We start from the raw sequence: 22,573 nt of genomic DNA, 5'->3' as shown, positions 1-22,573 counted from the left end.
CCTTTTTCTTATTTTATTTTTGTTTTACAATATTGTACAATGTATCCATTTATACAATAATTCACATATTAACAAATAAGTCTTTGACGTCGTTCCGATTAAACCAACACAGGAAACATGCTTGTGAGAAACCCGAGGGAACCCTGCTGAGACTTTTGAGTGTGTGCGCACGTACACATGCTTCGAGACAAACGTCCTGTTTGAGGGGACACTGCACCACTTTTCAACATCATGGATCATTACAACTTCTATGACAACACCTTAGAAGGCTTAACAATACTGTGTCATGAGTTCATACATTTCTATTAAGTCCTAGCTCCCTGTTTCTCAAGATTTCTTGCTAATAACATCCAGCAATTCGATGTTCTTCATCAGATCAGGCAGGAAGTAATTTTACATTTGTCAATGCTAATGATTTGATCAACTTGATGTTAAGAAATGGTTAAGTGTCCATCACATGTTTGTCCCTGATTTTGTTTGTTTCAGGATATGGGGTCAATAGGTGAAGCAAGTACATTGAGTTTTTTGTTATTTCTGTTTGTTTCTTAGACAAAACTGCTGCAGCTCAAAGACTTAAAATGTCAGATACCAGACACACACGTGTGCAAGCACACACGTGCACAAATCAGTAGATGTAATAAGTTTCCTCAACCACAAAAGCAAAATCCAAAACGTATTTTCCTAAATTAGAGGTCGGCCATGATCAATTTTCACAAAGCTACACATAAATAACATTTAACAAAAATAGGTTTCAAAATTGACAACATTGTTATATTCATTCTGTTCACACAGACAACCATATAAATCCATCACACTATAAACACGCCGGCCTTACAATCCCACAAAGCACACACGCAACAGGCACTCAGACAGACAGAGAGACACACGTGACACTTGTGCCCTCCCAGATATCCTACGGTTGGCTTATATCAGCTTCACTTAACTTTCAGGAGCTTTGATGGGTACCCTCAGGAAAAATATTGCAGTGACAGAATAGGAAGAAAGGGAGTAGGTCATGTGACCTGAAGATGGCGCCATTCCATTATGGCTACTATTGAGACCCGAGGGTCGTTGAGGAACATTGTGCTTGCCTCGGAGAGAACATCAGCATTATTCAATATTAAAGCAATCTGAGAACTGCAGCTGTGCAGTAAACAATGAGTTGAATAGCATAAAATAAGTTAATAGTGTCAGGGAACGACAGAACTTAAATAGCTTTTCTCTCAGTTACTTTGAGAACCTACCTATGTTACAGGAGAAAGCATCATTTTGCAGTTAAATAACATGGCAATATGTTTGTTTTTTACTTTTATTTTTAAATATGAATTTAGCTCAAATAATAAAGTAAGAGGTAAAAAACCCTCAGAAGACAGGGAAAAAAAAGCCATGCATTCATCCACTCAGGGGGATTAAGTAGGAAAGGAGTGTGCAAGAGGCGGCACTGATGTGGTAACCTCTGCTGTAAATGTGCAGATCCCTGGTTAGGTGAGATTTGGCACTTGACCAAGAATCTCCAGGAACTCTCGGGAAGAGATAATCACAGGTGTTGCCAGTCAATGCCCACCAGAGTCTGATTAGCTTCCTGGGCATGACCGATCTCTTCTGTGATGCTGTGCTGGCGCCAGAGCTTCTGAATCTTTCTGTAGCGCTCTCGACACAAATGTAAAGGGTTTCCCCGTCTGTCAGGGACAGAGAACAGAATATAAATTGGGATTTACACTTTAACTTTACAAGGAAAATGCCATGCTTAGTTGCTCACCTGAGCCCTTGGTCAGTTTCTCCATAGTCATCAAGGTATGGGGGAGCATAAAAACAGCCCTTAGTCTTTCCTGCCAGGAAGAGAACCTGACTCTCCCTCACCCTGTAAAAGACAACAGAGTCTCATGTGCTGGAATCTGGGGCTTGACATTGTCTAAAAACCAATATAATGGGCGGTGAGTATATTAAGACCAAAACCTGTAGTTATTTAATCAGCAAATCATGTAGTAGAAGTGGAAATAAAAATATAGAGAAAATAAAAGAAATACAGCATGCAGTTACAAGGCAAAAGCTTCACTTGTTCACATTAAGCAACAGAATGAATAAAAAATGTGACATCAGTGACTGTGGTAATGCTGTGGGGACCAGATGGGCTGTTCTGAGTATTTCATAAACTGCTGATCTCCTGGGGATTTCACATACAACAGACTCTCTGGAGTCGTGAAAAACAAAACACGCAGAGTGACTGACAATTCTGCTCAGTTCCAATGTCGTAGAATCCAGCAGAAACAATAATGTAATGAAGTCTCCACAACTGTGTTGCTTTGGTTAATGTCAACAATTAATTATTGGGTGATTTGTTTTCAAAGTTTCCACAATTTTGAGTCGTTAAAAGTGCATTATTTCATGTTCAAAAACAAGTAGCAGAGCACATGCTTCTGCTGCAAAAATGGAACTTTGATTTGTGATACAATGCCATAATGTTGACCCATTAAGATAAACAGCACTACAATAGGGGAAAATGATCTGAATTGTGTAACTTTACTGAACTGGAATTGGACAGAAATGAAAGAAATTGGATCACAAGGCAAATTGTGCAGATTTGGCTTTATCTTAATTGCATTTTGCAGGGCTAATTTAAAGCATCTGATTAGAACAGATGGTTTAACTGCTCCTGTCTACAGGCTTGGTCCTGAAAGCTCCTAGAAAAGCTCTCAATCATTGACGGGGTCAAGCATTTGCAAGTATGGTTTTCTACCAGACCAACAGTCTACACAGCCACACAGAACTGTGCAGCCTGCACCCAGTTTTGTTTTTACAAGGACCTCAATAATGTTCAGAACTTTTAAGCATCTGTTGCTTAGGGGCTTCAGGAATGCCAAAGTAGATTTTTTTTGTTTAAATAAAACCTAAATATTATACGTACTACATAACAGCCACTGAAATTAAAATGTCATATAATCTCTTATTTTGGAACTTCAAAGTAAAGTGTTAAGCAGAGAAATTCAAGCAAGCTCCTGTTAATTTTCTTATACAGTCTTATTTTACATCCTAATTTTCACAAGAAAGGACAGTTGTGCTAGATATTATTATTGCTAAGAAAATTGTGATAAAGCCCAGCTCTGACAATCAATCAAGCAATGCACCTACAAGACATGGTAATCAACACAGTGGGTTAAACGGTTTTCCTTCTAACCTGAGGAAAATGCCAACACCAGCTCCGCAGGCGAAGGTGTGTGCAGTACAGGCTCCAACATCCTCACCCTCCAGCTCAGTCTGACAGCAGTAGCTTTGAGAACACAGCATTGTGCCACAAACTAAGCACAGCGTTGGAGCACGAGACTTATCTCCACCTGACTTAGGACAACTACAAAAACAACTTGAGGTTACAAACACAAAAGTAAGAAGTAGAGATGTGGACCAGAACTCTGCTGTAATCAGATCCTGGTTATAAATGAGAACAATCCAGACCCAAACACTCACGTGAAGCTGGAAGCTTGATTGATCAGTGCACTGTAGTCCTCTGGCAAATCGATTAGCTTATTGGATTCACGAGGAAAACTACAAACACACACACACACACATATGTATGAAACCATTATGTTTAAACCCCAAATCACAGCATAGCTCAGATGGCTATGAACAAGAAAAAAAAGAATGATCACCTTATGAGGGTTTTAGGTGACTGGAGACATGGCTGCATGCCTGGATGAGAGAACCAACTACAGGAAATACAAAATACACTCAATATGATCTGATCAATACAATATAATCAGAATTCACAGAAAACATGTGATTTCACAACTCAATCAGGTAGTTTCTCACCCCTGAAGCAGGGGATCCATAATGTCCTGGTGATTATAATATAGCTGGAGCAGGTTGGAGGGCAGACACAGATATGCACATAGTGCCTCCCATTCACCTGCACCTACAACTAGAGTAGAGGACAAGGAAAGTGCAAGGGGTCAGATTCACAAAATATAACATACTATATACATGTTAAGATCTTCTAGTGATCAAGTTTTGGCAGAACTGTGCTTCAATCATAACGAGGAAGAAAGTGAAGGTAAGATCAGACTACCCACGTTTATGGAAATCACCAGGCAATTAAATGTAAATCTTTTTTTTTTTTCATTTATAAAGTAGCCATTAAATATAGAAGTGTAGGGTCAAATCAACTAGTGGTCAAAAAAAAAAAAAACACTACCTGGTGGAACCACGTGCAGGTTCTGGTACAATTTGAACTCAAATGTTTGCATTCTGAACATGTGAACAAAAGGGTAAACACGTGTTTGTGGGAAAAAATATAAAGTGCTTACCATGGAGCTCAGATGGAGTGGGAACTCCGTTGAGATGATGGAAGAACAGAGCAGCTCCTCTGAGGAAGGGCAGGATGCCTGACTTTACACAACGCCAGAGATGCCAACCCGAGCTAACCTCACGCAAACTACTAACACACATACACACACACACAGAAACCCACGTTAAGATTATTTCTTGAGTTCTGCAATGACAGTGAGATTAAAAGTTGTAGTTGAATTAAAAGTAGTTTGTTTCGCAGGTTCACAGGGAGATAAGATTGGTTGAATGAATGAATGGCTGAATAAATCAATTACCAGCCAAAATGAGTCCTTATTGTGTTATAGAAGAGACAGATATGCTCTTCCTCCTTCCGCTCCAATCCTTCACTCTCTTGCTCCATGGTCAGCTCCTCTGTGGACACACCACTAATATTAACAAGAGCTGTCAAATTAACAGCTTAATAAATCTGTTACTGATGTTTTTTGGACACCATTAACGCATAACCTGGAACATAGTCTCTAATAAGCAGTGTGTCTCAGCAAAATTCAGTTTCCAATTCAGTGGTAAAATCATGACTATAGTCTTCTATATACCTCAACAGTGTTCAAGCAAAAGCATAAGAGTATTGCAATGTGTGTAAAAACATTACTTTAAGATCATATTTAAGAAAATAAATAAAATAAAAAAAGCTGGTGACTAAAATGAATGACTTTGTAAGTTGTATGTGCAATAAGTAGAATATAAGCTAACCTGGCACAGAGGTGAGAAGGATCTGGACCACGTGAGCCACAATGACCAAGTGGAGGAGATGCAGTTGTGCCGTGTCTGCACTCAGACCTGAGGAGTCTAAGCAGTGCAATACTGAATAAGACAGCACCAGACTCACCTGTCATACAAACACAAAAACACCAGCTGAGAGACTGATTCACATACTACAGCTACAGAAACAACCGACAAGATCCTTTTTAATAGAAGGTCACAATTCTGGCCTACAATGTTCTTTAATCTGACTCTTACATAATGGTGTCTAAAAGAGCATTTTAAAAGCTTGTTAGCTCACCAGTAAGTGGAACATGTCCACATCCAGAATGCAGGGAGAATTTTTCACCTGGGTATCAGGAACAAGTGCTGCATGGAGCCCACGTGTACACACACACACACACACACACACACGCACACATGCTTAAACTCAAAATCTACATAGAAAAGCCAAAAAAAATATAGTAATAATAATAAACATACCTGCCAACAGTCGCATAAAGTGATTTTGGACCGCTGAGTGAGAGGAAACAGTCCAGCAGGCAGAGCCAAACCGAGCCAGAGAACTCAAACAGTCATCCTGAACAAGAGCAGACAATATGTTTGATGCTCACTCACAATTACTTAGAAAATATAGATGTAGAACACAGGATATAGAAGAAAGTAGAACTTAGAAAAGCAAGCATAAAACCTAAAGATAGAACTATTTAAGAATACTTATTCTATATACATATTAATGTATACTTTTTGCTTCCATCTCTATATTTTAAAAGAAAAGCCAAATCAAACAAGTGGAACAAACTATTCTTATGTAAAAATGAGCTGAAAACATTTTGCAAGAAAATAGAAGTCAGTACGAACCATTTAAGCATGATAAGTTGAGTTTTTATACCTGTCTACAGGGTAAACTTCCAAACAAAGGCTTCTCCTCATCCACCAATAATCTCTCTGTACAAAATACAAGCAAAGGAAAACAAAAGCATATAATATTGATCTTTTCCAACAACAAGCAACCCTTAACACGGGTCAGTGAACATTATAAACGTTACAGAGGAATAGTTCATCTTGAAAGAAATGTAAACATACTAACCGACAGACTGGATGGTGTAAGAACAGCTGCCCCAGCAAATGATAGGCACACGAGGGTCCTGCTCGTTGGGGTGCAACTGAAGGCCAACTTTATAAGCTGCGGTCCCAAACGTTGTCAGCATTTCCCTTATGGAGCTTGAATAAGGGTTGCTATCGAGACACAACGGCAGTCAGAGTTATGCTCAGATACCCAATACTTAAAAAAAAACAAAAACAAAGTGATGCAGTGCATGCGCTTACATTGGAGTGTGGTCCAGCCTGAAACCCTCAGGAGGAGGACAGTCCTCAACAGTCTCTGTCTCATCAACATCTTAAAGACAAACAGAAGTTATGACTGTGCATGTGAAGACACAACAACTAAAGAGTATGGGCACATACATCAGATACTCACTCGTTGACTTGGCCTGATTATGAGCACAGTGCAGGGCTCGGATCTGCTGGCAGGTAGTATTTAGCCACTGAGCCAGACCTGGCTGTTCACTACTGCTGTAACCACAAACGTACAAGTGTTTTACTATTTACCGAGAGATAAGATGAAATTCCATGGCACAATGGACATATTTACTGTAATAAACTGTCAGTGTCGCTACATATCATGAATCATTGTGACAGTTTGTTCGTTCACACGAGCAGGAAGCCTATATTTTAAACTCTACATAATAAGAGATAATGTATCTTGATTTAATATAAATGAAATAAGTTATGCATGGCTACAGTGTCGCTCTGTACTCTTCCGTGATGTTTCATAGGTAGGTCTGGCATTGGTTACAGACTCATTTGTCAATTCAACAATTAAAATGTGAAACCGTTCAGAGTCACACAGCAACTCGTTTTAGAATGATCATAACCACAAGTTTGTATGTGAGTACCTGCAGGCGGTCTTAGTGAGGGGCAGGAGAGGAATGACTGTGTTACTGAGACACTCACAGAGTGGACACAAGTACTCCCCATTCTCTACATCATAACTGGTATGTACACGCAGCCTCTGCTGTCTGCGCTGTTCCTTAGCCTGCACCGCCTCAAAGTACCTGTAAGGAAAAACAACTTGAAATTTAAGAGACCTTCGTTTGACTTACTAGCAAACTTCCATTAACTTTAACATGTACTGTGCAAGCAGGGAAACTTAACTGCTATGAAATGTGTTCTCTCTCTAAAAACAAAAAGTGAATAAATTTATAGATAGTAATAAATCTTTACAGGAGAAAGTGAAATAAGCACAAATAAGCAGGACATGTGCAGCTGATACCGGTCAGTCAAGCAGGTTAATATTCTTTGCTTCCTCATGAGGCATAATGGCTCTAAGGGGCTTTTTACACCTGGTCACTTCATGTGTTTTCTGTGATCCGATAGCTATCCGATCATAAAAAGACCAGGTCTAAATGCCCTCCGAAACGTTTTCGAGACGGATATAAATCCGATCGTTCAAACCACTTCAGGAGGTGGTCTGGGACGCATTTCAGATGAAACTGGACAGGTGTAAATGAATGTGGTTGTTCAAGCCACATACGTCAGCGCCAGACTCCTCCCAAACGGAAGTACTTCACTCACAAGTGACTCACGAGTCGTGCATCGCGAGAAGCAAATGCACTGCTGCTGCCAGCGAAAATGCAGCAAACAGTAAATGCTGTTTTTTGTAGCATAATCGTCGTAACAAGTTTTTTTGTCTTCTTTTTGCATTCTGATTTGATTGCATTCTGAAAACCGCATACACCAAAGCGTGTTCCATTTCAATTACCCCGGAAATGAGGTATAAAATATATGTGCATTTTGGGCAGGAGTAGAAAGATCGGATTGATATCTCTTATTCGCCAAGACGCATTTATGTGGCCTAATGTAAATGGAACAGTTTTAAACTATCGGATCAGAGAAAACAGATGAAGTGACAAGGTGTAAAAAGGCCCTAAGTGCTATCAATGTATGACAATTAAAACAGGCTTTGTGATTAAGCAGACGTTTCTACAGAAGTAACATTTGCTGATCTCCTCACCTCTGCCAGCAGTGAGAGTGCATGATGTGGCCACAGCTGCCGGTATGTGTACCAAAGGACAGATCAGGGTGCATGAAGAGGGGATCATAGCTATCTGTAACACACATATACACCAGAAATAAGCACAATGGCTACTCAAGCTTAGCCGATTACTTGACTTCATACAGTAAACTGTAAACCATAACCTAACCTGGCTTGTGAGGCGGTCTTTTGCGGTTCTTGGACATGACTGTAGAGCGTTGGACAAAAGCAGCCAGCACCATGGCTCTGCCATCGGGTCTGATCTCCTGCTCTTCCTGACACAGGATACACGTCACCACCTGCCTCCTCTCTCCTCCTCTGGCACGCCAGCGCCGAGGTCCGACACAGACCAGAGCACTGTCACATGAACTGGGGCTGCATCAAGCAGAGATGGACAGTTTCAAGGACATTTTATTCTCATTTTTATGTCACAGTACCCCTTTAATTGTAGTATTAAACCTTTAAAATTAATGAAGACGACTTTTTCAAAAAAAAAAAAAAAAAAAAAAAAAAAGACCTACTGTAACCATACCTCATTATCTACAGATAAAGAGTTGTGTTTGCTGCTGCTGTATAAATGTATCACCACGAGCATGCTTAAGTACCTGTGCTCTGCTGATGTAGACGCAGAGGCGTCCAGCTCCTCTAAACTCTGCTGGAACAGCTCTTTGTTCTCATTAATGAAGTGTCTCTGCATCTCGGACATTTGAGCCATGATCTTTTCCCTGCGCAGTCTAGCCATCTCGGCCTTTCTCTTTCTCTCTGCTTTGTCTTTGTCCCTCACAGTCTGCAAAACACACAGGGAGATTTAAGCACTTCCACACACTAAAGGATAAATGGTTAATATAACAATGGGTTAGAAAGTTGTTCAGTGATTAACCTCCTCGTGGCAGTGCCCTGCTCCTTCACAGGCAGGTGCAGCAGCTGTGCGCTCACGCATAGTTTTAATGCTAACCACCATCTTGGAAGAAAGATACACAATTTAGCAAAAAGTGATAGAGCAATGATAGAACTACATGCACCACATCAGCCTGTAAAGTCCTGTAAAGAAAAGCCTATGTTCAGAAAACACATTTTTGCACACTGAATAAGAACTTTATTAATAAAATTAAAATGTGCCCATTTCTATTCAAAATATATGTTGAATTATAAAGTTGCTTATTGCTATTTCATAATGTGTGGGCAGAGAAAGCAGACTATGAAGTGCCAAGACAGCATTTAAAGGCAGTCCAAACCTACTTCACTATAAATTTTAAAACAAACATATTGAACTTATAACCACCATAATGTGATGATAAATGACTGGATTAATAGATTTTATCCCTATGACGGCTGTGACATCACATCAGTTACTGAGCTACAGTAGGCAATGACTGCCAGTCACAATTAACTTCTTCACATATAAGGATATAAAGTATTACAGTACATTTGGTTTTCACACACTACTATGTTCAGATTTCGCTATATCGAAATAAAATGCAGACACTGTATGGAAATACTGTTTGATTCAGTTTGTATAATTTTCATTTCATGGTAAAAATCCTTGATGATCTGCAAGTGCCATGGTGCATGGCAGGGTTAGCATGTAAAATGTGTTCTGCTGCCTCCTGGTGGACACACTAGGGGTTTGTATAGAGAGAGAAAGCCAAATATCAAGCATAATAAAAGATGTAAATTTACTTTAAGGATCCAGCGAATCATGTCTTTGTGCACTTCCAAGTGAGGAGCGCTCTGTAAGTTCTCCAACAGAGCCAGAATACTGGGAGCACTGCTGGGGGCTTCACCAGGACCTGCCATAAAAGAACCACAGATCTAGCTACAGGCTTGAGACTTTTCATTGTGTGAGAATATGCACAAAACTTACGGGAGATTTTGAGTGTGAAGTTGAAGGTAACTTCATTGTCATCCCCACTGCTCTCTAGTTGTTGCTGCTCCTCCAACAAAGCCATGCCTATCAAGTGCAGCACCTGAAGTAACACACAATTCTGTACATTACTCTGCCATTAAACATACCGGAGATCAGTACAATCGATGCTCATGAGCTCAGCATTGTAAGGGCAAGATTGTTGAATTAACTACAGTGTATCCTGTCATGATAAGAAAAGACAAAAACACTCACCCTCTGCAGCATGGACTCAGACCAGTGTCCTCCGCTAGGCTCCACAGCCCACTGCAGCACAGCTCCCACCATCCCAAGCAGCACATCACACTGCAGAATGTTTACCAAGCTGGCAAACAGTGGGCAGAATGGGGGCAGGGCTGGTGGAGGCAGAGCTACACACACAACACACACGCAAAATCACACATGTAGCCAACCTGCATACACCCAACCAATAATATTCAGATACAGCTCAGTCTAAGACTACAAACGCTGAAGAAATAACTTACCCAGCTCCTCTCCATTTTGTCTCTTAAGCTTTCGCTGAGCTTCCTCTGCCTGTAAGAAATAAACCACAAAACCTGACGCCGAGTGTACATCTGGTATAACCAGGAATCATGTGAATCACATGTATAAACACGTGTATCACATGTATAAACACATGTATTGAGACGCGTCTCAAACGCGTCTTCACAAAGGACGTGTTCGCTTCAAAAAACGAGAGCTACCAAATTGCCAAAAAGCAAACCATGTCTTGAAAGACATCTTCAGCACTTTGAAACCTTTGTTGACATGATCAATTCAATGGCTTTTGGTGAACTCTGTCTAAATTATTATACATTATGTCAAATGATCATTCATACACTGTTTAAATTCACAAAGCAAGATTAAGTACCTTGGACTGATCAGCTCTGGAATAATGGTGGAAATAGAGGTTGAACTGTTTGGCACATTCTGAGCGGAGTTCATACAGTCCCCTACCAGTCACTCCTGGCTTCCTGTTAAACGCAGTCAATGCAAGAATTAAATTAGGCCTAAATAAAGGTTTACTTTACAATAGGGAATAGGCAATAGGGACTTACTTAAACAATGCAACACTATCAATGACTCTCTCCATTCCAGTTTCTTTATTCTCCTAAAGAAAAATACAGAATTTTGAAGCCTTTGCATCACATAATATAATGAGTTAGCAATATATACATTATATATATTAGGGATGCCACAATTCTCAATATAATATTGAACCGTTCGGTACGACATCCACGGTTCAATACGCGCTTGTGAATTGCGGTTTTTTCGGTTTTACGTTTAAATAATTTATGTGCTTTTTATTTCTCTCCGAATTGACTGTGTGTGCCTGTAAATCTACGAGCTGAGATGAGGAAACTCCTCCCCGCGAGTAAATGTTCAATCGCTATGCTCTAAAGTTAGGGGGCGCTGAACCATCATTCCACACTATAACATGGCGAGCGGTGGTGAAGTGAGGCTACAGTACGAGAAGGCGCCGGCATCTTTTAAATCTGTGGTGTGGAGACATTTCGGTTTTGCTGTTGAGTATAATGCCGAGGAAGAAAAAAACGGTAAACAAAAAAAATGACTGTCTGCAAGCATTGTTTAACACGTGTAGCCTACTCAAACGGAAACACTTCCAATATGATTGCACATCTGCGGCGCCATCACCCAGCAATATCAATGTCTGAAGGCAGGATAGCAGAGCAGGTAATAAAGTCCTCCAAAAAACAACAGTCCCTCGCTGAATCCTTCCAGCATATATACCCAACTGGTTCCGAGAGACACATGAAAATAACAAAAGCAGTGGGGGTGTTCATTGCCGAAGATTTGCAGCCATTTTCGGTGATTGGAGATGCAGGCTTTTGTCATCTTATAAAAACACTCGATCCGCGTTACAGACTACCGTCTCGCACTTTTTTCAGCAGCGAGATAATTCCCGACCTCTATGAAAAGACATGCAACAGTATTGTGTACGTGTACAGTATTGTGTACAGTATTGGCTCAAGCACAGAGCCTTGCTATGCCCACAGATGTTTGGACCTCGCGGGCAACCGTGAGTTACCTCACTGTAACTTGTTCACTACATGTCGGATTGGGAAATGAAAAGCGCTGTACTCCAAACTCGTCCCCTGTATGAAAGTCATACAAGCGCTCATTTGGCAGAAGAGTTGACAAATGCAGTGAATGCATGGAAGTTGAGGAAGCCAAATATGTTACTCCCAGTCACCACAGATAATGCTTAAGATTTTTTGAATATAAACATACATGTGAAGTTAGTAAACATTAGTAAACAATGTTTACTAACTTCACAGGTATGTTTATTTTCAAAATTTAGGAATGTATGTGTTTCCCCAGTTTGTACATGGGCTACCAGCAGCTGAGAGATGTCAGTGTATAAAAAATGTTTATATTATGTTTTTATATACAAAACACTAGGAACCAGTGGACTTTTCTTTGCTTTTAAGTAAAATAAAGGAGTATTGCAATAAATCGTTTTTATTTGTTTCTTCTTAAACTCTTACTGTTCCTATTGCCTAAGCATAGAATAACAAAAAACACTTTTATGTGTTAAGCCATTAGAACCGAACCGAAAACCGTGGTTAAAAAAAAGAGGTATGTATTGAACCGTGGGCTAACTGTATTGTTGCATCCCTTATATATATATATTTAATATACACAATGTATATTATATTATATACAGCAGCATGCAAAAAAATCCCTAACTAACTTAATAAACACATTTATATTCATTAAATATATTTATAATCCACAATAAGTTAAGACTCACATTTTCAGGCAAGGCTTTGACCAGCTCACTGTGAGCCATAGGACGAATACAAAGCTGATGAATGATCTCTCTCTTTAGTTCATCACAGTTATCTACATGCCCAATGCCCGGAGTAAACCGCTCACCTGAAATACACACACACAGCCATAGTACACACAAAGGTTCCTTTCCAGCCATGTATTATTACAAATGTTTTAAAACACAACACCAAAAAGCCCTATGCAAGGCTTTAACGTGCTTCAGAACAGGCTGCACTCACCCACGATCATTATAATGAGGTGAAGCATCTCTTCTATTAAAGTGCTGTTCTGCTGGACCACATCCTGGAACAGAAAATTGCCCATAAACTGTGAGAATCTATGGGAAAACGCAGAAAAGCCAAGTGCTTCAAGAGCACAGAGTCAGGAATCAAACATGTATCAGACACCTTGTTAGCATTCTCCCTGTTGTATCTTTTCCTGCAATCTGCTGAACTGAAGATATGAAAGAGCTCAAAACGACTCAGCACGATCATCAGAAAGTGGTTGGGATCCATCATGGAAGCCCCCGCCTACTCAAAATACACCATAAAATCGTGCATCAGAAAATGTACTAGCCATTTACGTCTCAAACACTGCATAATAAAATAAAGTTCCAACCTGGAGAGTCATGAGGTCTTTATCAAACATCTCAAGCCTACACTTCACATTGTGGTAGTAGTAGATCTGTTTAAAAAAAGGATTGATTACTGCTTAGCAATTCAAAGTGCTTAAAATTAAAATAAAATACGTATATTCCAGTTTTATTTCGTTAAAGCATACCTGATTGACTAATGAGAAGCCATTTCTCCTCCACATCCCAGCATGCACCTGTGCACAGAGAACCAGGCAGCGAAGTGGATGCTCAATCACCATTGGAGGACTCAGTTCACTCTGTAGAAAAGAACACACTACAGTTGGCACAAATACTTGCTACAAAAATAAGCACAACCAACCAACCAACATACACGTTATGTCTTACCAGAGGTAGCTGTTCAGGGAGCCTGTAAGCCACTTCTGTTTTGCTGAGGAGAGCATGAAGTCCTTTATAAAAAGAAAAAAAAGAAAAGCTGCAATTTCAGCAAAACTAAATAGTATCTCATTTTTTATAAACTTGGTACATTCTCCGTCTTCTACCTGCCAGCAGTCTAGACACAGGTAGGTGAATGCTGACTTTCTCCTGGGAGACGCAGTAGCGGATAGTATCCACTGAGTGGCCGCACATGCTAAGGGTGATGGGCTGCTCTCCATCAGTAAAACCGCTGTGGCAGTGAGTCAGAACTGTTAGGCACTTCTTATAGGCTTCAATTAGCACCCACTCCTGCAAATATATAGCAGATTGCATTGGCACTTCTAATTAAAAGAGCAAATTGCTGGATTAGCAGCAAAGATAATACATATTTAAATAGGACCTAGATATCCAGTCATAGATTATTTCAAACTCAGGTTAAGACACACACACAAACAAAAACACACCTCTCAAAACATACATACAGGACCAGAACAGTTTGAGACATTCTTTCCTCCTACAAAGGGAAGGTTGATGGCTAAATCACAGCCTACACTCCAGATATTCACCGCCAATGATGTTTAACCCTGGTGAGTTAGGAGACCACTGGGGTGCTAGTGTTCACCAAACCATATTTAAACATATATTTAAACCTCTGAATATCGACTGATATAATAGAACCATATTCGCATCATAGGCCTTCAAGAATTTCCTACTCAGAGCAACTCATTTCCACACACCTCAAAAACCTGAAAAAGATGGGATCTGCAGACAGACCTGGCTGGTTTTAGTTAGTGTAGGAATAATATGTGCATTTGCTGCTATGATAGCACTACAAGAACTCCTGCAGATAGGGAACATATTGTAATATACTAGAGTTGGTAAGTGTGTTAAGTGTACTCACATCACTGGCACACCACTCTTGTATCATTGAGATAATGTGCGTGAGCTTCATCTGTAACGTGAAGGCTGCCTCCCACTCTGGTTCCATCTCTATGTGCTGGCCAACCTGTCGCACTACTGGGTCCATACCCTACAGAAACCACAAATACCCAACACACATTATTTTACTGTCATTACAACAGCATGGTTATATTGCGTCCCACATGGTCAAAACATCTACACCTACAAGTCAGCATTGCTCAATCAAAACAAGGTTATTACCTGCATGCTCTTGAGCAGCTCCAAGAAAGCTTCAAGTCCTTCCAGAAACTTCTCCCTGAGTTTGTCGGTCCACTCTGTTGGACGGCTAATCAGGACATATCTAGGGAATGCACATAAATCACATAAGTCATACAGAATTCACGTAAATCCTTCATTAAATCTAACGTTTTTACTCCATTAACAAGTCTAACTGCTTTTTCCGCCAGGCTTACTTGAGGTCTCCTATAAGACTCTGGACCCTGCGGAATTTAAAGGCCTGTTGTGCAGTGTAGCGTTCAAACTGAAATCGGCCCTGCAAGTCTCGATGTCTCAAGTGATCCACAAAAGTGCGGATGATCGTTGTCATCAGGTTCTCCTCTGTGATCAGCATCCGTGCCTATGAGAACGGTAATAACACAATCTAACAAGTACATCTAATAGTGATCTGGTTAACATTCTGGTAGAATTCCAATAACTAGTAAAAAGTTAGTACACGCCGTTCAACCTTTCTTTCACAATGTATATTTCTTTTAGAAACTAATTGCTGCTACATCTTTAATCATCCTCCCAAGCTGCATATTCACTACATAACTGGAAACAATCCAGTTCAAGTGTGAACTGACCAGGAAACCAGACCTGAGTCAATCTAAGAAAACTCGGTTTCAGTATCTGTATCAGGTTATTTAACCCATGACACAAGTATATTTCCTTCCATTAAAAAAAAGCTAGTTTGAGAAATCAACAATTATTTTTTCTAATTTGGTGATGACTTTAAAGCAATTTGGGGTCACCAGAAAGACAGAGCAGAGAGGTGGAATGGCAGAGCAGCAGAAACAAGCTATTAAATTATATAAATTTCCTTTCCTATTAATAATTAAACATTAACTACTCTGAGTTTGATTGCTAGCCAGTACCATCAAGTTGTAAAACAGCTGGAAAACTGTCATTAATGGTCAGCTTATGCAAAATTCAGTGCAGCTTACAGTCTGTGAGATGAGCAGGTATTTGTGTTTAATAAATAAGAAAACCTGCTGACTATTTCCCCTGCTTAAGCACATTTTAACTACTTGTAAAACACTTAGTCATACTGTGTTTTTAAAAAAAAAACAGAACGTGACTGCTAAAGATAATCTGCAGCCAATGACACATGGGGAATGCTCTTTTAGCCACATCAGGCTGTTTAAATTGAGACCGTGCTCTCTAACCAACTCACCCTTAGAGAGACTAGTGAGAACATATAGAAAGAATATTTTCTATTTTTATACGCGTGAGAAACACACACGGTCTTAACAGTAATAATAAACAAAGCAAGCAGTAATAACACAAGCACATTTCAAGTCATCCTCATTGCTGCGGTCTCTTCTTGTACTCACCAGGGATGGCACGGTGAAAATTTGCACTGATAGGTCAGTAACAGAGAACTCCCTGTCATGGTCATCCTTCACGTAGTCGCTCTGCAAGCGCTCATAGTTCTGGCAGCAGCAGCAGGGCAGGCGGAGGAGAGGAGAGAGGCAGAAAAGAGAGAACACGAGTGTGTGGGGTTGAGGTACTCACCAAAGTGGGGACGGTGAAGAGTTGCACAGACAGAGAGGTCACTGACACTAAGCGCTCGTGATCGTCCTCCATAAAATCTGTCTGGAGGCGCTGGTAATTCTATGAAAAGGGAAAGGGGATGGGGGCATATTCATCTTCCGGGTCAGAGGTCAGGGGGCACCTCACCCTTCATTTATACCAGGTGCTTAGACCAGTGGTACAGACTATGGTGCAGAAGGAGAGTAAAGAATGCTTAATGCAGAACTGTCAGATGTTTGATTTAGAACACAAACTACTTAAACATCTCCAGGCCATGCCTTCCAAAGAAGGCAAATGTAAAACTATCCTAACCAAGTGAAATGGGATAACAATCTCAAGCGGGAAGCTATTTACATGACATAGGTGTGTATTCTGTGGTTCTTTTGATTCTGATAAACCATCTGAATGCTGCGCAGTTCTGTGACCTTTTGAGTAACATCCTGCGTCTGAGATATTCAAGCTGGGTTTGTGGGGAACTGTTACAGCCGGTAACCCTTTAAAAGCACAGCTTAACAGAGCTACTGCTTCTCATATAGTGAGCTTTCTATACATAGCGGCAGAGAGAAAAGGTCTGTGACCAGCACTCCTTGTGCATGTGCTTACGCCGTTCAAAAACAGAGGCAGCGTTCTGGAAACTCTTACTTATTATTAAAGCGCCACATTCACCCAGGTCATCGTGTCAGTCATTATATATACACACAAACAGCATGCACATAAATATAACAAACAGCATTGAAACACAGCAGGGAAAACATCCAAATATATAGAATATATAGTGTGACTGATCCAGATAAAGCAATTGGAAAATAAAGACCGAGTGGTTATTGAGAGTTACCTTAACTAGAATAAATGCTCCTTTTTATTATGTACATCTGATTTTATGACCACATGGGAAAGTTAGGGAGTGAGGTTGCATGATAAAAAAAATTATGTACTTTCACAGCCAAGCATCAACAAATAATCCAGGTTACCAAACACACATCAAAATGAAATAAAAAAAATGTAACTAAAAAAAAAAAATCCATTTGTAAAATTACCATGAAAATTAGTTTGCCTTTCATGTTTATTTATAGTAAGTTAACAGGGAGATAAATAACTTACCTTTGCAAATTGAATAGCAAAGAGCTTCTTATACTTCAAATCCATGAGCAGACTGCTCATAAACAGCTGGTGGTACACATTTCTTGCCCCTAAAGGAAAACAGATTTCAATTAAAAACTTTTTCAGGTAGAGATTTTACAATAGAATGACGCTAAATTTATAACTTCATACCTTTCCACATTTTGGAGTCATTTAACATTAAAGTGTCGACAAGGGAGTTCTCTCCATCAGTGCCATTCTGTAGTCCAACCTGGCACAGGATCCTCCTCAGGGCATCTAAAAAACAACAACAACAAAAAACCAGACTGTTAGATCAATAATGCACAGGTTTGTAGAAACTACTAAAGACTCAATACAAGCTGGTAAAGGTTTTGTGCGTCAATAACAGTGTCTGTATTATTGTATTGAAATATAGCTTAAAAATAAAGCATATATAACATTTGAGAAACCTGAGTATCTGATGACATGGCCGAGCCAGGAGAGCGCTTTAAGAGCAAAACACTGGTGTGCTACCACTGAGGAGTGCATGACCTGAACCCGCAGGGGCTTCGACTGACGACTCGTGTTTCGCTGCAGAAACATATGGAGTTTAGACACTTTTCACACGAATGATTACAGTACAGCAATATTATAATTATACAATAGTGAAGAAAATCATTTAGATGCATTTAAACATGCAACTTACCACAATAACAGACTTGGCCTGTTCACAGAATTGAAAATCCCCATAGCGTACAGACTTCCGCCCCTGACAACCACAACACACAGTAAGAAATGAGGGTTTAGAGGGTAGACAGAAACAAAACATTATTCTATACAGACCCTTACATATTCATGATAAATAGGACCACACAAATGTTTACGTCTTGAATATTAATACCCATTCCCAAACTGAACAATAAACAACTAACTGCATGAAATAAATGAGCGAATCACGGTCACTCATGCCATCTCTTTCAAAACTTTCCCGATACCGTATTACATTTACAGCACATTTGTCAACACTGCATCATGTCCATTCTGGGAGAACACAGGGCTTTTTGAGCCCTAATATTATTACAAATTATTAGTAGTAGCTGTTATTTTAGCTCAAGATTTAGCAACTGCATGAATAAGCTTGTGATTCTTATCTCATCCAGAATGGTGCAGCCCTAGTGACAGTGCGGTAATATGACCAGGAATAGAGGGAGCTTACGTCTCTGTCCACTGTAGTAGCAAAGCTGACCGCCTCTTTCTGTGTGCAGTTCACAGCTTTCTGTAGCGTGTATATCACCTGTTCGTAGGTGTGCACCTCATCGTTAAACAACATGCAGTAATAAGTGTCTCCACGCTCCCTACAAGGAAAAATAAATAAAGAAATCAACTCACAATCGCTTTTACATTAGCTAAATATTCACCCAGTGATCGTGTCGGGATTTATCGATAAAAAAAAAAAAATAAAAAAAAAAAAAAAAGAGAGATGATATTAATAGCACCAGCTTTGCGTGCGTGGTCTGTGTATGTATGTATGTATTGCATACATACATACACATATACATACATACATATATATATATATATATATATACACATATATACACATACATATATATATATATATATATATATATATATATATATATATATATATATATATATATATATATATATATACACACATACATATATATATACACACACATATATATACACACAAATTTATATATATATATATACACACACATATATATATATACACACACACACATATATATACACACACACACACACATATATACATATATATACACACACACACACACACACACACACACACACACACACATACATACAGTGTGTATATACATACGGTGGTTCGAGGCCCAGAGGGAGTTCATTTTCCCTGTCCCATGTGAGCATGTCCACAGCATATTTCAGGATGATAGAAAAGATGTTATATGTACGAGCGATCATGTCTGCAGAGAGACTGGCAAGTGGATCCTGAAACGACAACATTTTGGGGAAGCAGGAAAGATTTCAGTATCATCAAAATACTAGCAGGAGGCAACTGAACAAATAACAAATGTAGAAAATTCACAGCTTATCACTAAGGCAAAAGTATACGATTTACTCATCACTTTAATATCTCAGAAGAGACAAAAATTAAGTTCTGTGCAAACAGAAGGCAATGTAAATATGCATACTGGGTGATTTACAACACTGATGTTTTTTTTTTGTTGTATTTTTGAAGAACTAAAAACTAATTGATGTACGTTACTGTGCAAAGGTTTTAGGCTGGTGTGAAGAAATGCTGTAAAGTAAAAGAGCTTTCATAAATATATATTTCGATCGGTTCTTTTTTAGCAAATGTTTAAAAGGAAAGCAAGCAAACAGAAGAAACATCTAAATAAAGTCAACATTTGGTGAGCTTCAAACCAGCATCGTGCACAAAATCAGGGATTTTTTAAGATCAGACGTATTATTCGCCAATTATACAAAGCAGGTTCAAATGGTAATCAGTTTCACATGTAGGTTGAAACACAGTCATTAACAGAAACAGCTGTGTAGGAGACTTAAGACTGGGTGAGGAGCAGCCAAACTCTGCGACTACGGTGAGGTTGTGGAAGAAAGTTTCATGTAACATGTCATACACCATGACAAGCCTGAGCACAGGAACACCACACATGGTAATTATATTGCATCAGCTAGGTCTCTCCCAGGCACAGGTTTCAAAACAGACTGGGGGTTTCAGGATGTGCTGTTCAAGCTATTTTGAAGAAGCACAAAGAAACAGGCAATGCTGAAGACCATAGATGCAGTGGTCAACCAAGGGTACGTAATGCAGACGATGAAAGATTTGGTCAGGATTAGTGGTCCTCAATGCTAAAGAACATAGGCATATACTTATCCATCATGGAATATCATTAGGGAGGCATCTGATTGGCCCCGATTTTATTCTGCAGCAGCACAACGATCCCTAAAAATCCAACATCCACAGAAGATCTGTGGGTAGTTCTCCAAGATGTTCGGAACAATCTTCCTGCCGAGATCCTTCATGAACAGTGTGCAAGTGTATCTAAATGAACTGATGCTGTTTTGCCTAAAACCTTTGCAGAGTACTGTATGTCTTAAACTGTGGCTTAAGAGGATGTTAATCATAGGAAATCCCACAGATAAACTGTGCTCTAATGAGTGCTGCAGAGCAGAGGGTAAGCTAAAAGAAAAACTGGTGCCTGACCTCCTGGGATGAGTCACCGTTGTTGGGCTCATGTTTCTGACAGTAAGAACCCTTCTTCCATGCTTCTGTATCACCACAGTCACAGAACCCCCCTCCCCCAGAGGTCGTCATCTAGAGAGAGAGAGAGAGAGAGTGTGAGAGCGAGAGAGAGAGACAGAGAGAGCGAGAGAGAGTGAGAGAGAGAGAGTGAGAGAGAGAGACACATGTCAAGGACAGGTCTGGCTGGATAGGGACACAAGGAATCAGACACACTTGGTTGGGTCACATTAACCAAAATAAGGCACTGGCATTTTCATGTAACAAACATTGCAGATTGGTTGCAGGTGGTTCTGTTTATTCTAGACACCTTCACACTCAAAAACCAGTATGTAAGACATGTACAGAAATGTGTCACAAAAAAATAGTATAGTACAAAATATGCAGCTGTTATGTGTAGTAGCAACATGTGTGCAGAGTGTCAGTATAGTACTCTGTGACAGGATTTTCTTTATAAACACCTCAATGATCTGTGTGGTGGACATATCCGTGTTGGGGAATGAGATGAACTTAAGGTAGAAGCTTAACCGAAAGTCCTTTGCAAAATAACTGTTCTTCATCCCCCGAACCCACCATCAGGCCATCCTTAAAAATATTTTGGTTTGCAGTAACAGTAAAAAAAAATAAAAATAAAAAGGTCGGTAGGTAGGTCTATATTTTTTTTTTCAAGTTTCAATGTAAAAAAAAAAAAAAAATTTAAAAAAAAAAAAAAAAAGTAAAATTGTGGTGATGGTGATTACGTAGGTATGAATCACTGACTGGGTATTCAACCCGTGCCTTCAGGCACATCATTGCAAACCTCATTTTGATGCAGGCTATATAGACCACAAACAAATTTGTTTGAACGGTGAACGCGAACCGTTGACTCTGACAGCGAATGAGAGTATGAGACGAAGCGAACGCACAGGCCATAGTGTGGCATCCGTTAACCAATAGTGTAAACATAGATAACGTCACAGGTTTTTATTTTAAAGAAAGAACATAGCCTTCGTTCGTATGTAGGCCTAGGCAATTTATATATTTACAATACTTACTAAAATAAAATTACTATTATTTCATTGCTTTTGTATTAGTTGTTTGAAGAGTAAAAATGAAAAATTGGTCGGTCTTAACGCAAATTTACAACCGGCAAGTTGGTCGGACTTAAAGCAAAAAAAAAAAAAATTGAGTCGGTCCTAAATTGACAGGGTCGGTCAGGTTACGGCAAACAAGAATATTTTTAAGGATGGCCTCAGTGTATCCAGCACACACTGCTCTAAATGATGAGTCTGATCTTCCCAGCTGTCCAATCAGGAACATCTGAAAACCTCTGCACAGTGCAGAGCTGTAACTAAGGTGTCTTGAAAACAGTGCAAGTGTTTAGGTGTGTGTGTGCTTACTCTGTAACGATGCTCCTTATGCACACTGCCTAAAAAGCACTGCATGCACAGCACACAAGTTGGATCAGCAGCGCATTCCCTAAATAGGACAAAAATATATTTTCATATGTCAGAAAGAGTAGTCAAGTGTTTTCAAACATCAATGAATTCAATATTAGACAGTGTTCAATTGAAATACCAATTTTTAGACCTGGATTATCTACATTGATTAAAAGATACACAAATTAGTACAAAAAAGCTTTAATTATCCAAGATCACAATAGAAAGCAATCATGGTGGTCTC

The 22,573-nt window shown here is 39.5% G+C and overlaps 1 protein-coding gene across 6 annotated transcripts in view; it reads right to left on the bottom strand.

Annotated features, from left to right (window-relative positions):
- Positions 1 to 22,573, bottom strand: part of ubr2 (ubiquitin protein ligase E3 component n-recognin 2) — a 29,043-nt gene continuing 6,470 nt past the window's right edge. For 2 of the 6 annotated variants that reach the window (XM_060872107.1, XM_060872112.1), the window contains 45 exons: positions 22,291 to 22,369; positions 20,876 to 20,986; positions 19,508 to 19,638; positions 18,854 to 18,992; positions 18,344 to 18,406; positions 18,108 to 18,228; positions 17,830 to 17,934; positions 17,659 to 17,747; positions 16,540 to 16,638; positions 15,219 to 15,382; positions 15,007 to 15,106; positions 14,747 to 14,875; positions 13,971 to 14,154; positions 13,816 to 13,877; positions 13,617 to 13,727; positions 13,455 to 13,520; positions 13,244 to 13,366; positions 13,076 to 13,139; positions 12,817 to 12,941; positions 11,099 to 11,151; positions 10,912 to 11,014; positions 10,526 to 10,574; positions 10,257 to 10,411; positions 10,002 to 10,104; positions 9,818 to 9,927; positions 9,018 to 9,098; positions 8,743 to 8,924; positions 8,307 to 8,512; positions 8,117 to 8,210; positions 6,999 to 7,157; positions 6,521 to 6,615; positions 6,370 to 6,439; positions 6,131 to 6,279; positions 5,933 to 5,988; positions 5,524 to 5,620; positions 5,342 to 5,409; positions 5,032 to 5,167; positions 4,596 to 4,692; positions 4,299 to 4,429; positions 3,805 to 3,913; positions 3,645 to 3,701; positions 3,463 to 3,540; positions 3,176 to 3,346; positions 1,760 to 1,861; positions 1 to 1,679 (listed from right to left, as the gene is read on the bottom strand). In XM_060872107.1, coding sequence (XP_060728090.1) covers positions 1,538 to 1,679; positions 1,760 to 1,861; positions 3,176 to 3,346; positions 3,463 to 3,540; positions 3,645 to 3,701; positions 3,805 to 3,913; positions 4,299 to 4,429; positions 4,596 to 4,692; positions 5,032 to 5,167; positions 5,342 to 5,409; positions 5,524 to 5,620; positions 5,933 to 5,988; positions 6,131 to 6,279; positions 6,370 to 6,439; positions 6,521 to 6,615; positions 6,999 to 7,157; positions 8,117 to 8,210; positions 8,307 to 8,512; positions 8,743 to 8,924; positions 9,018 to 9,098; positions 9,818 to 9,927; positions 10,002 to 10,104; positions 10,257 to 10,411; positions 10,526 to 10,574; positions 10,912 to 11,014; positions 11,099 to 11,151; positions 12,817 to 12,941; positions 13,076 to 13,139; positions 13,244 to 13,366; positions 13,455 to 13,520; positions 13,617 to 13,727; positions 13,816 to 13,877; positions 13,971 to 14,154; positions 14,747 to 14,875; positions 15,007 to 15,106; positions 15,219 to 15,382; positions 16,540 to 16,638; positions 17,659 to 17,747; positions 17,830 to 17,934; positions 18,108 to 18,228; positions 18,344 to 18,406; positions 18,854 to 18,992; positions 19,508 to 19,638; positions 20,876 to 20,986; positions 22,291 to 22,369 — 4,918 coding nt within the window. In that variant the 3' untranslated portion in view covers positions 1 to 1,537. Of the gene's footprint in view, positions 1,680 to 1,759; positions 1,862 to 3,175; positions 3,347 to 3,443; positions 3,541 to 3,644; positions 3,702 to 3,804; positions 3,914 to 4,298; positions 4,430 to 4,595; positions 4,693 to 5,031; positions 5,168 to 5,341; positions 5,410 to 5,523; positions 5,621 to 5,932; positions 5,989 to 6,130; positions 6,280 to 6,369; positions 6,440 to 6,520; positions 6,616 to 6,998; positions 7,158 to 8,116; positions 8,211 to 8,306; positions 8,513 to 8,742; positions 8,925 to 9,017; positions 9,099 to 9,817; positions 9,928 to 10,001; positions 10,105 to 10,256; positions 10,412 to 10,525; positions 10,575 to 10,911; positions 11,015 to 11,098; positions 11,152 to 12,816; positions 12,942 to 13,075; positions 13,140 to 13,243; positions 13,367 to 13,454; positions 13,521 to 13,616; positions 13,728 to 13,815; positions 13,878 to 13,970; positions 14,155 to 14,746; positions 14,876 to 15,006; positions 15,107 to 15,218; positions 15,383 to 16,358; positions 16,458 to 16,539; positions 16,639 to 17,658; positions 17,748 to 17,829; positions 17,935 to 18,107; positions 18,229 to 18,343; positions 18,407 to 18,853; positions 18,993 to 19,507; positions 19,639 to 20,875; positions 20,987 to 22,290; positions 22,370 to 22,573 lie in introns of those variants that run through there. The other 4 variants (XM_060872110.1, XM_060872108.1, XM_060872109.1 and 1 more) reach the window with 4 other exon arrangements.

The sequence above is a fragment of the Tachysurus vachellii genome, chromosome 6 (assembly GCF_030014155.1).
Source record: "Tachysurus vachellii isolate PV-2020 chromosome 6, HZAU_Pvac_v1, whole genome shotgun sequence".
Taxonomy (NCBI): domain Eukaryota; kingdom Metazoa; phylum Chordata; class Actinopteri; order Siluriformes; family Bagridae; genus Tachysurus; species Tachysurus vachellii.
The sequence above is the reverse complement of the archived record's forward strand: the minus strand, read 5'-3'. Positions and strand labels throughout refer to the sequence as shown.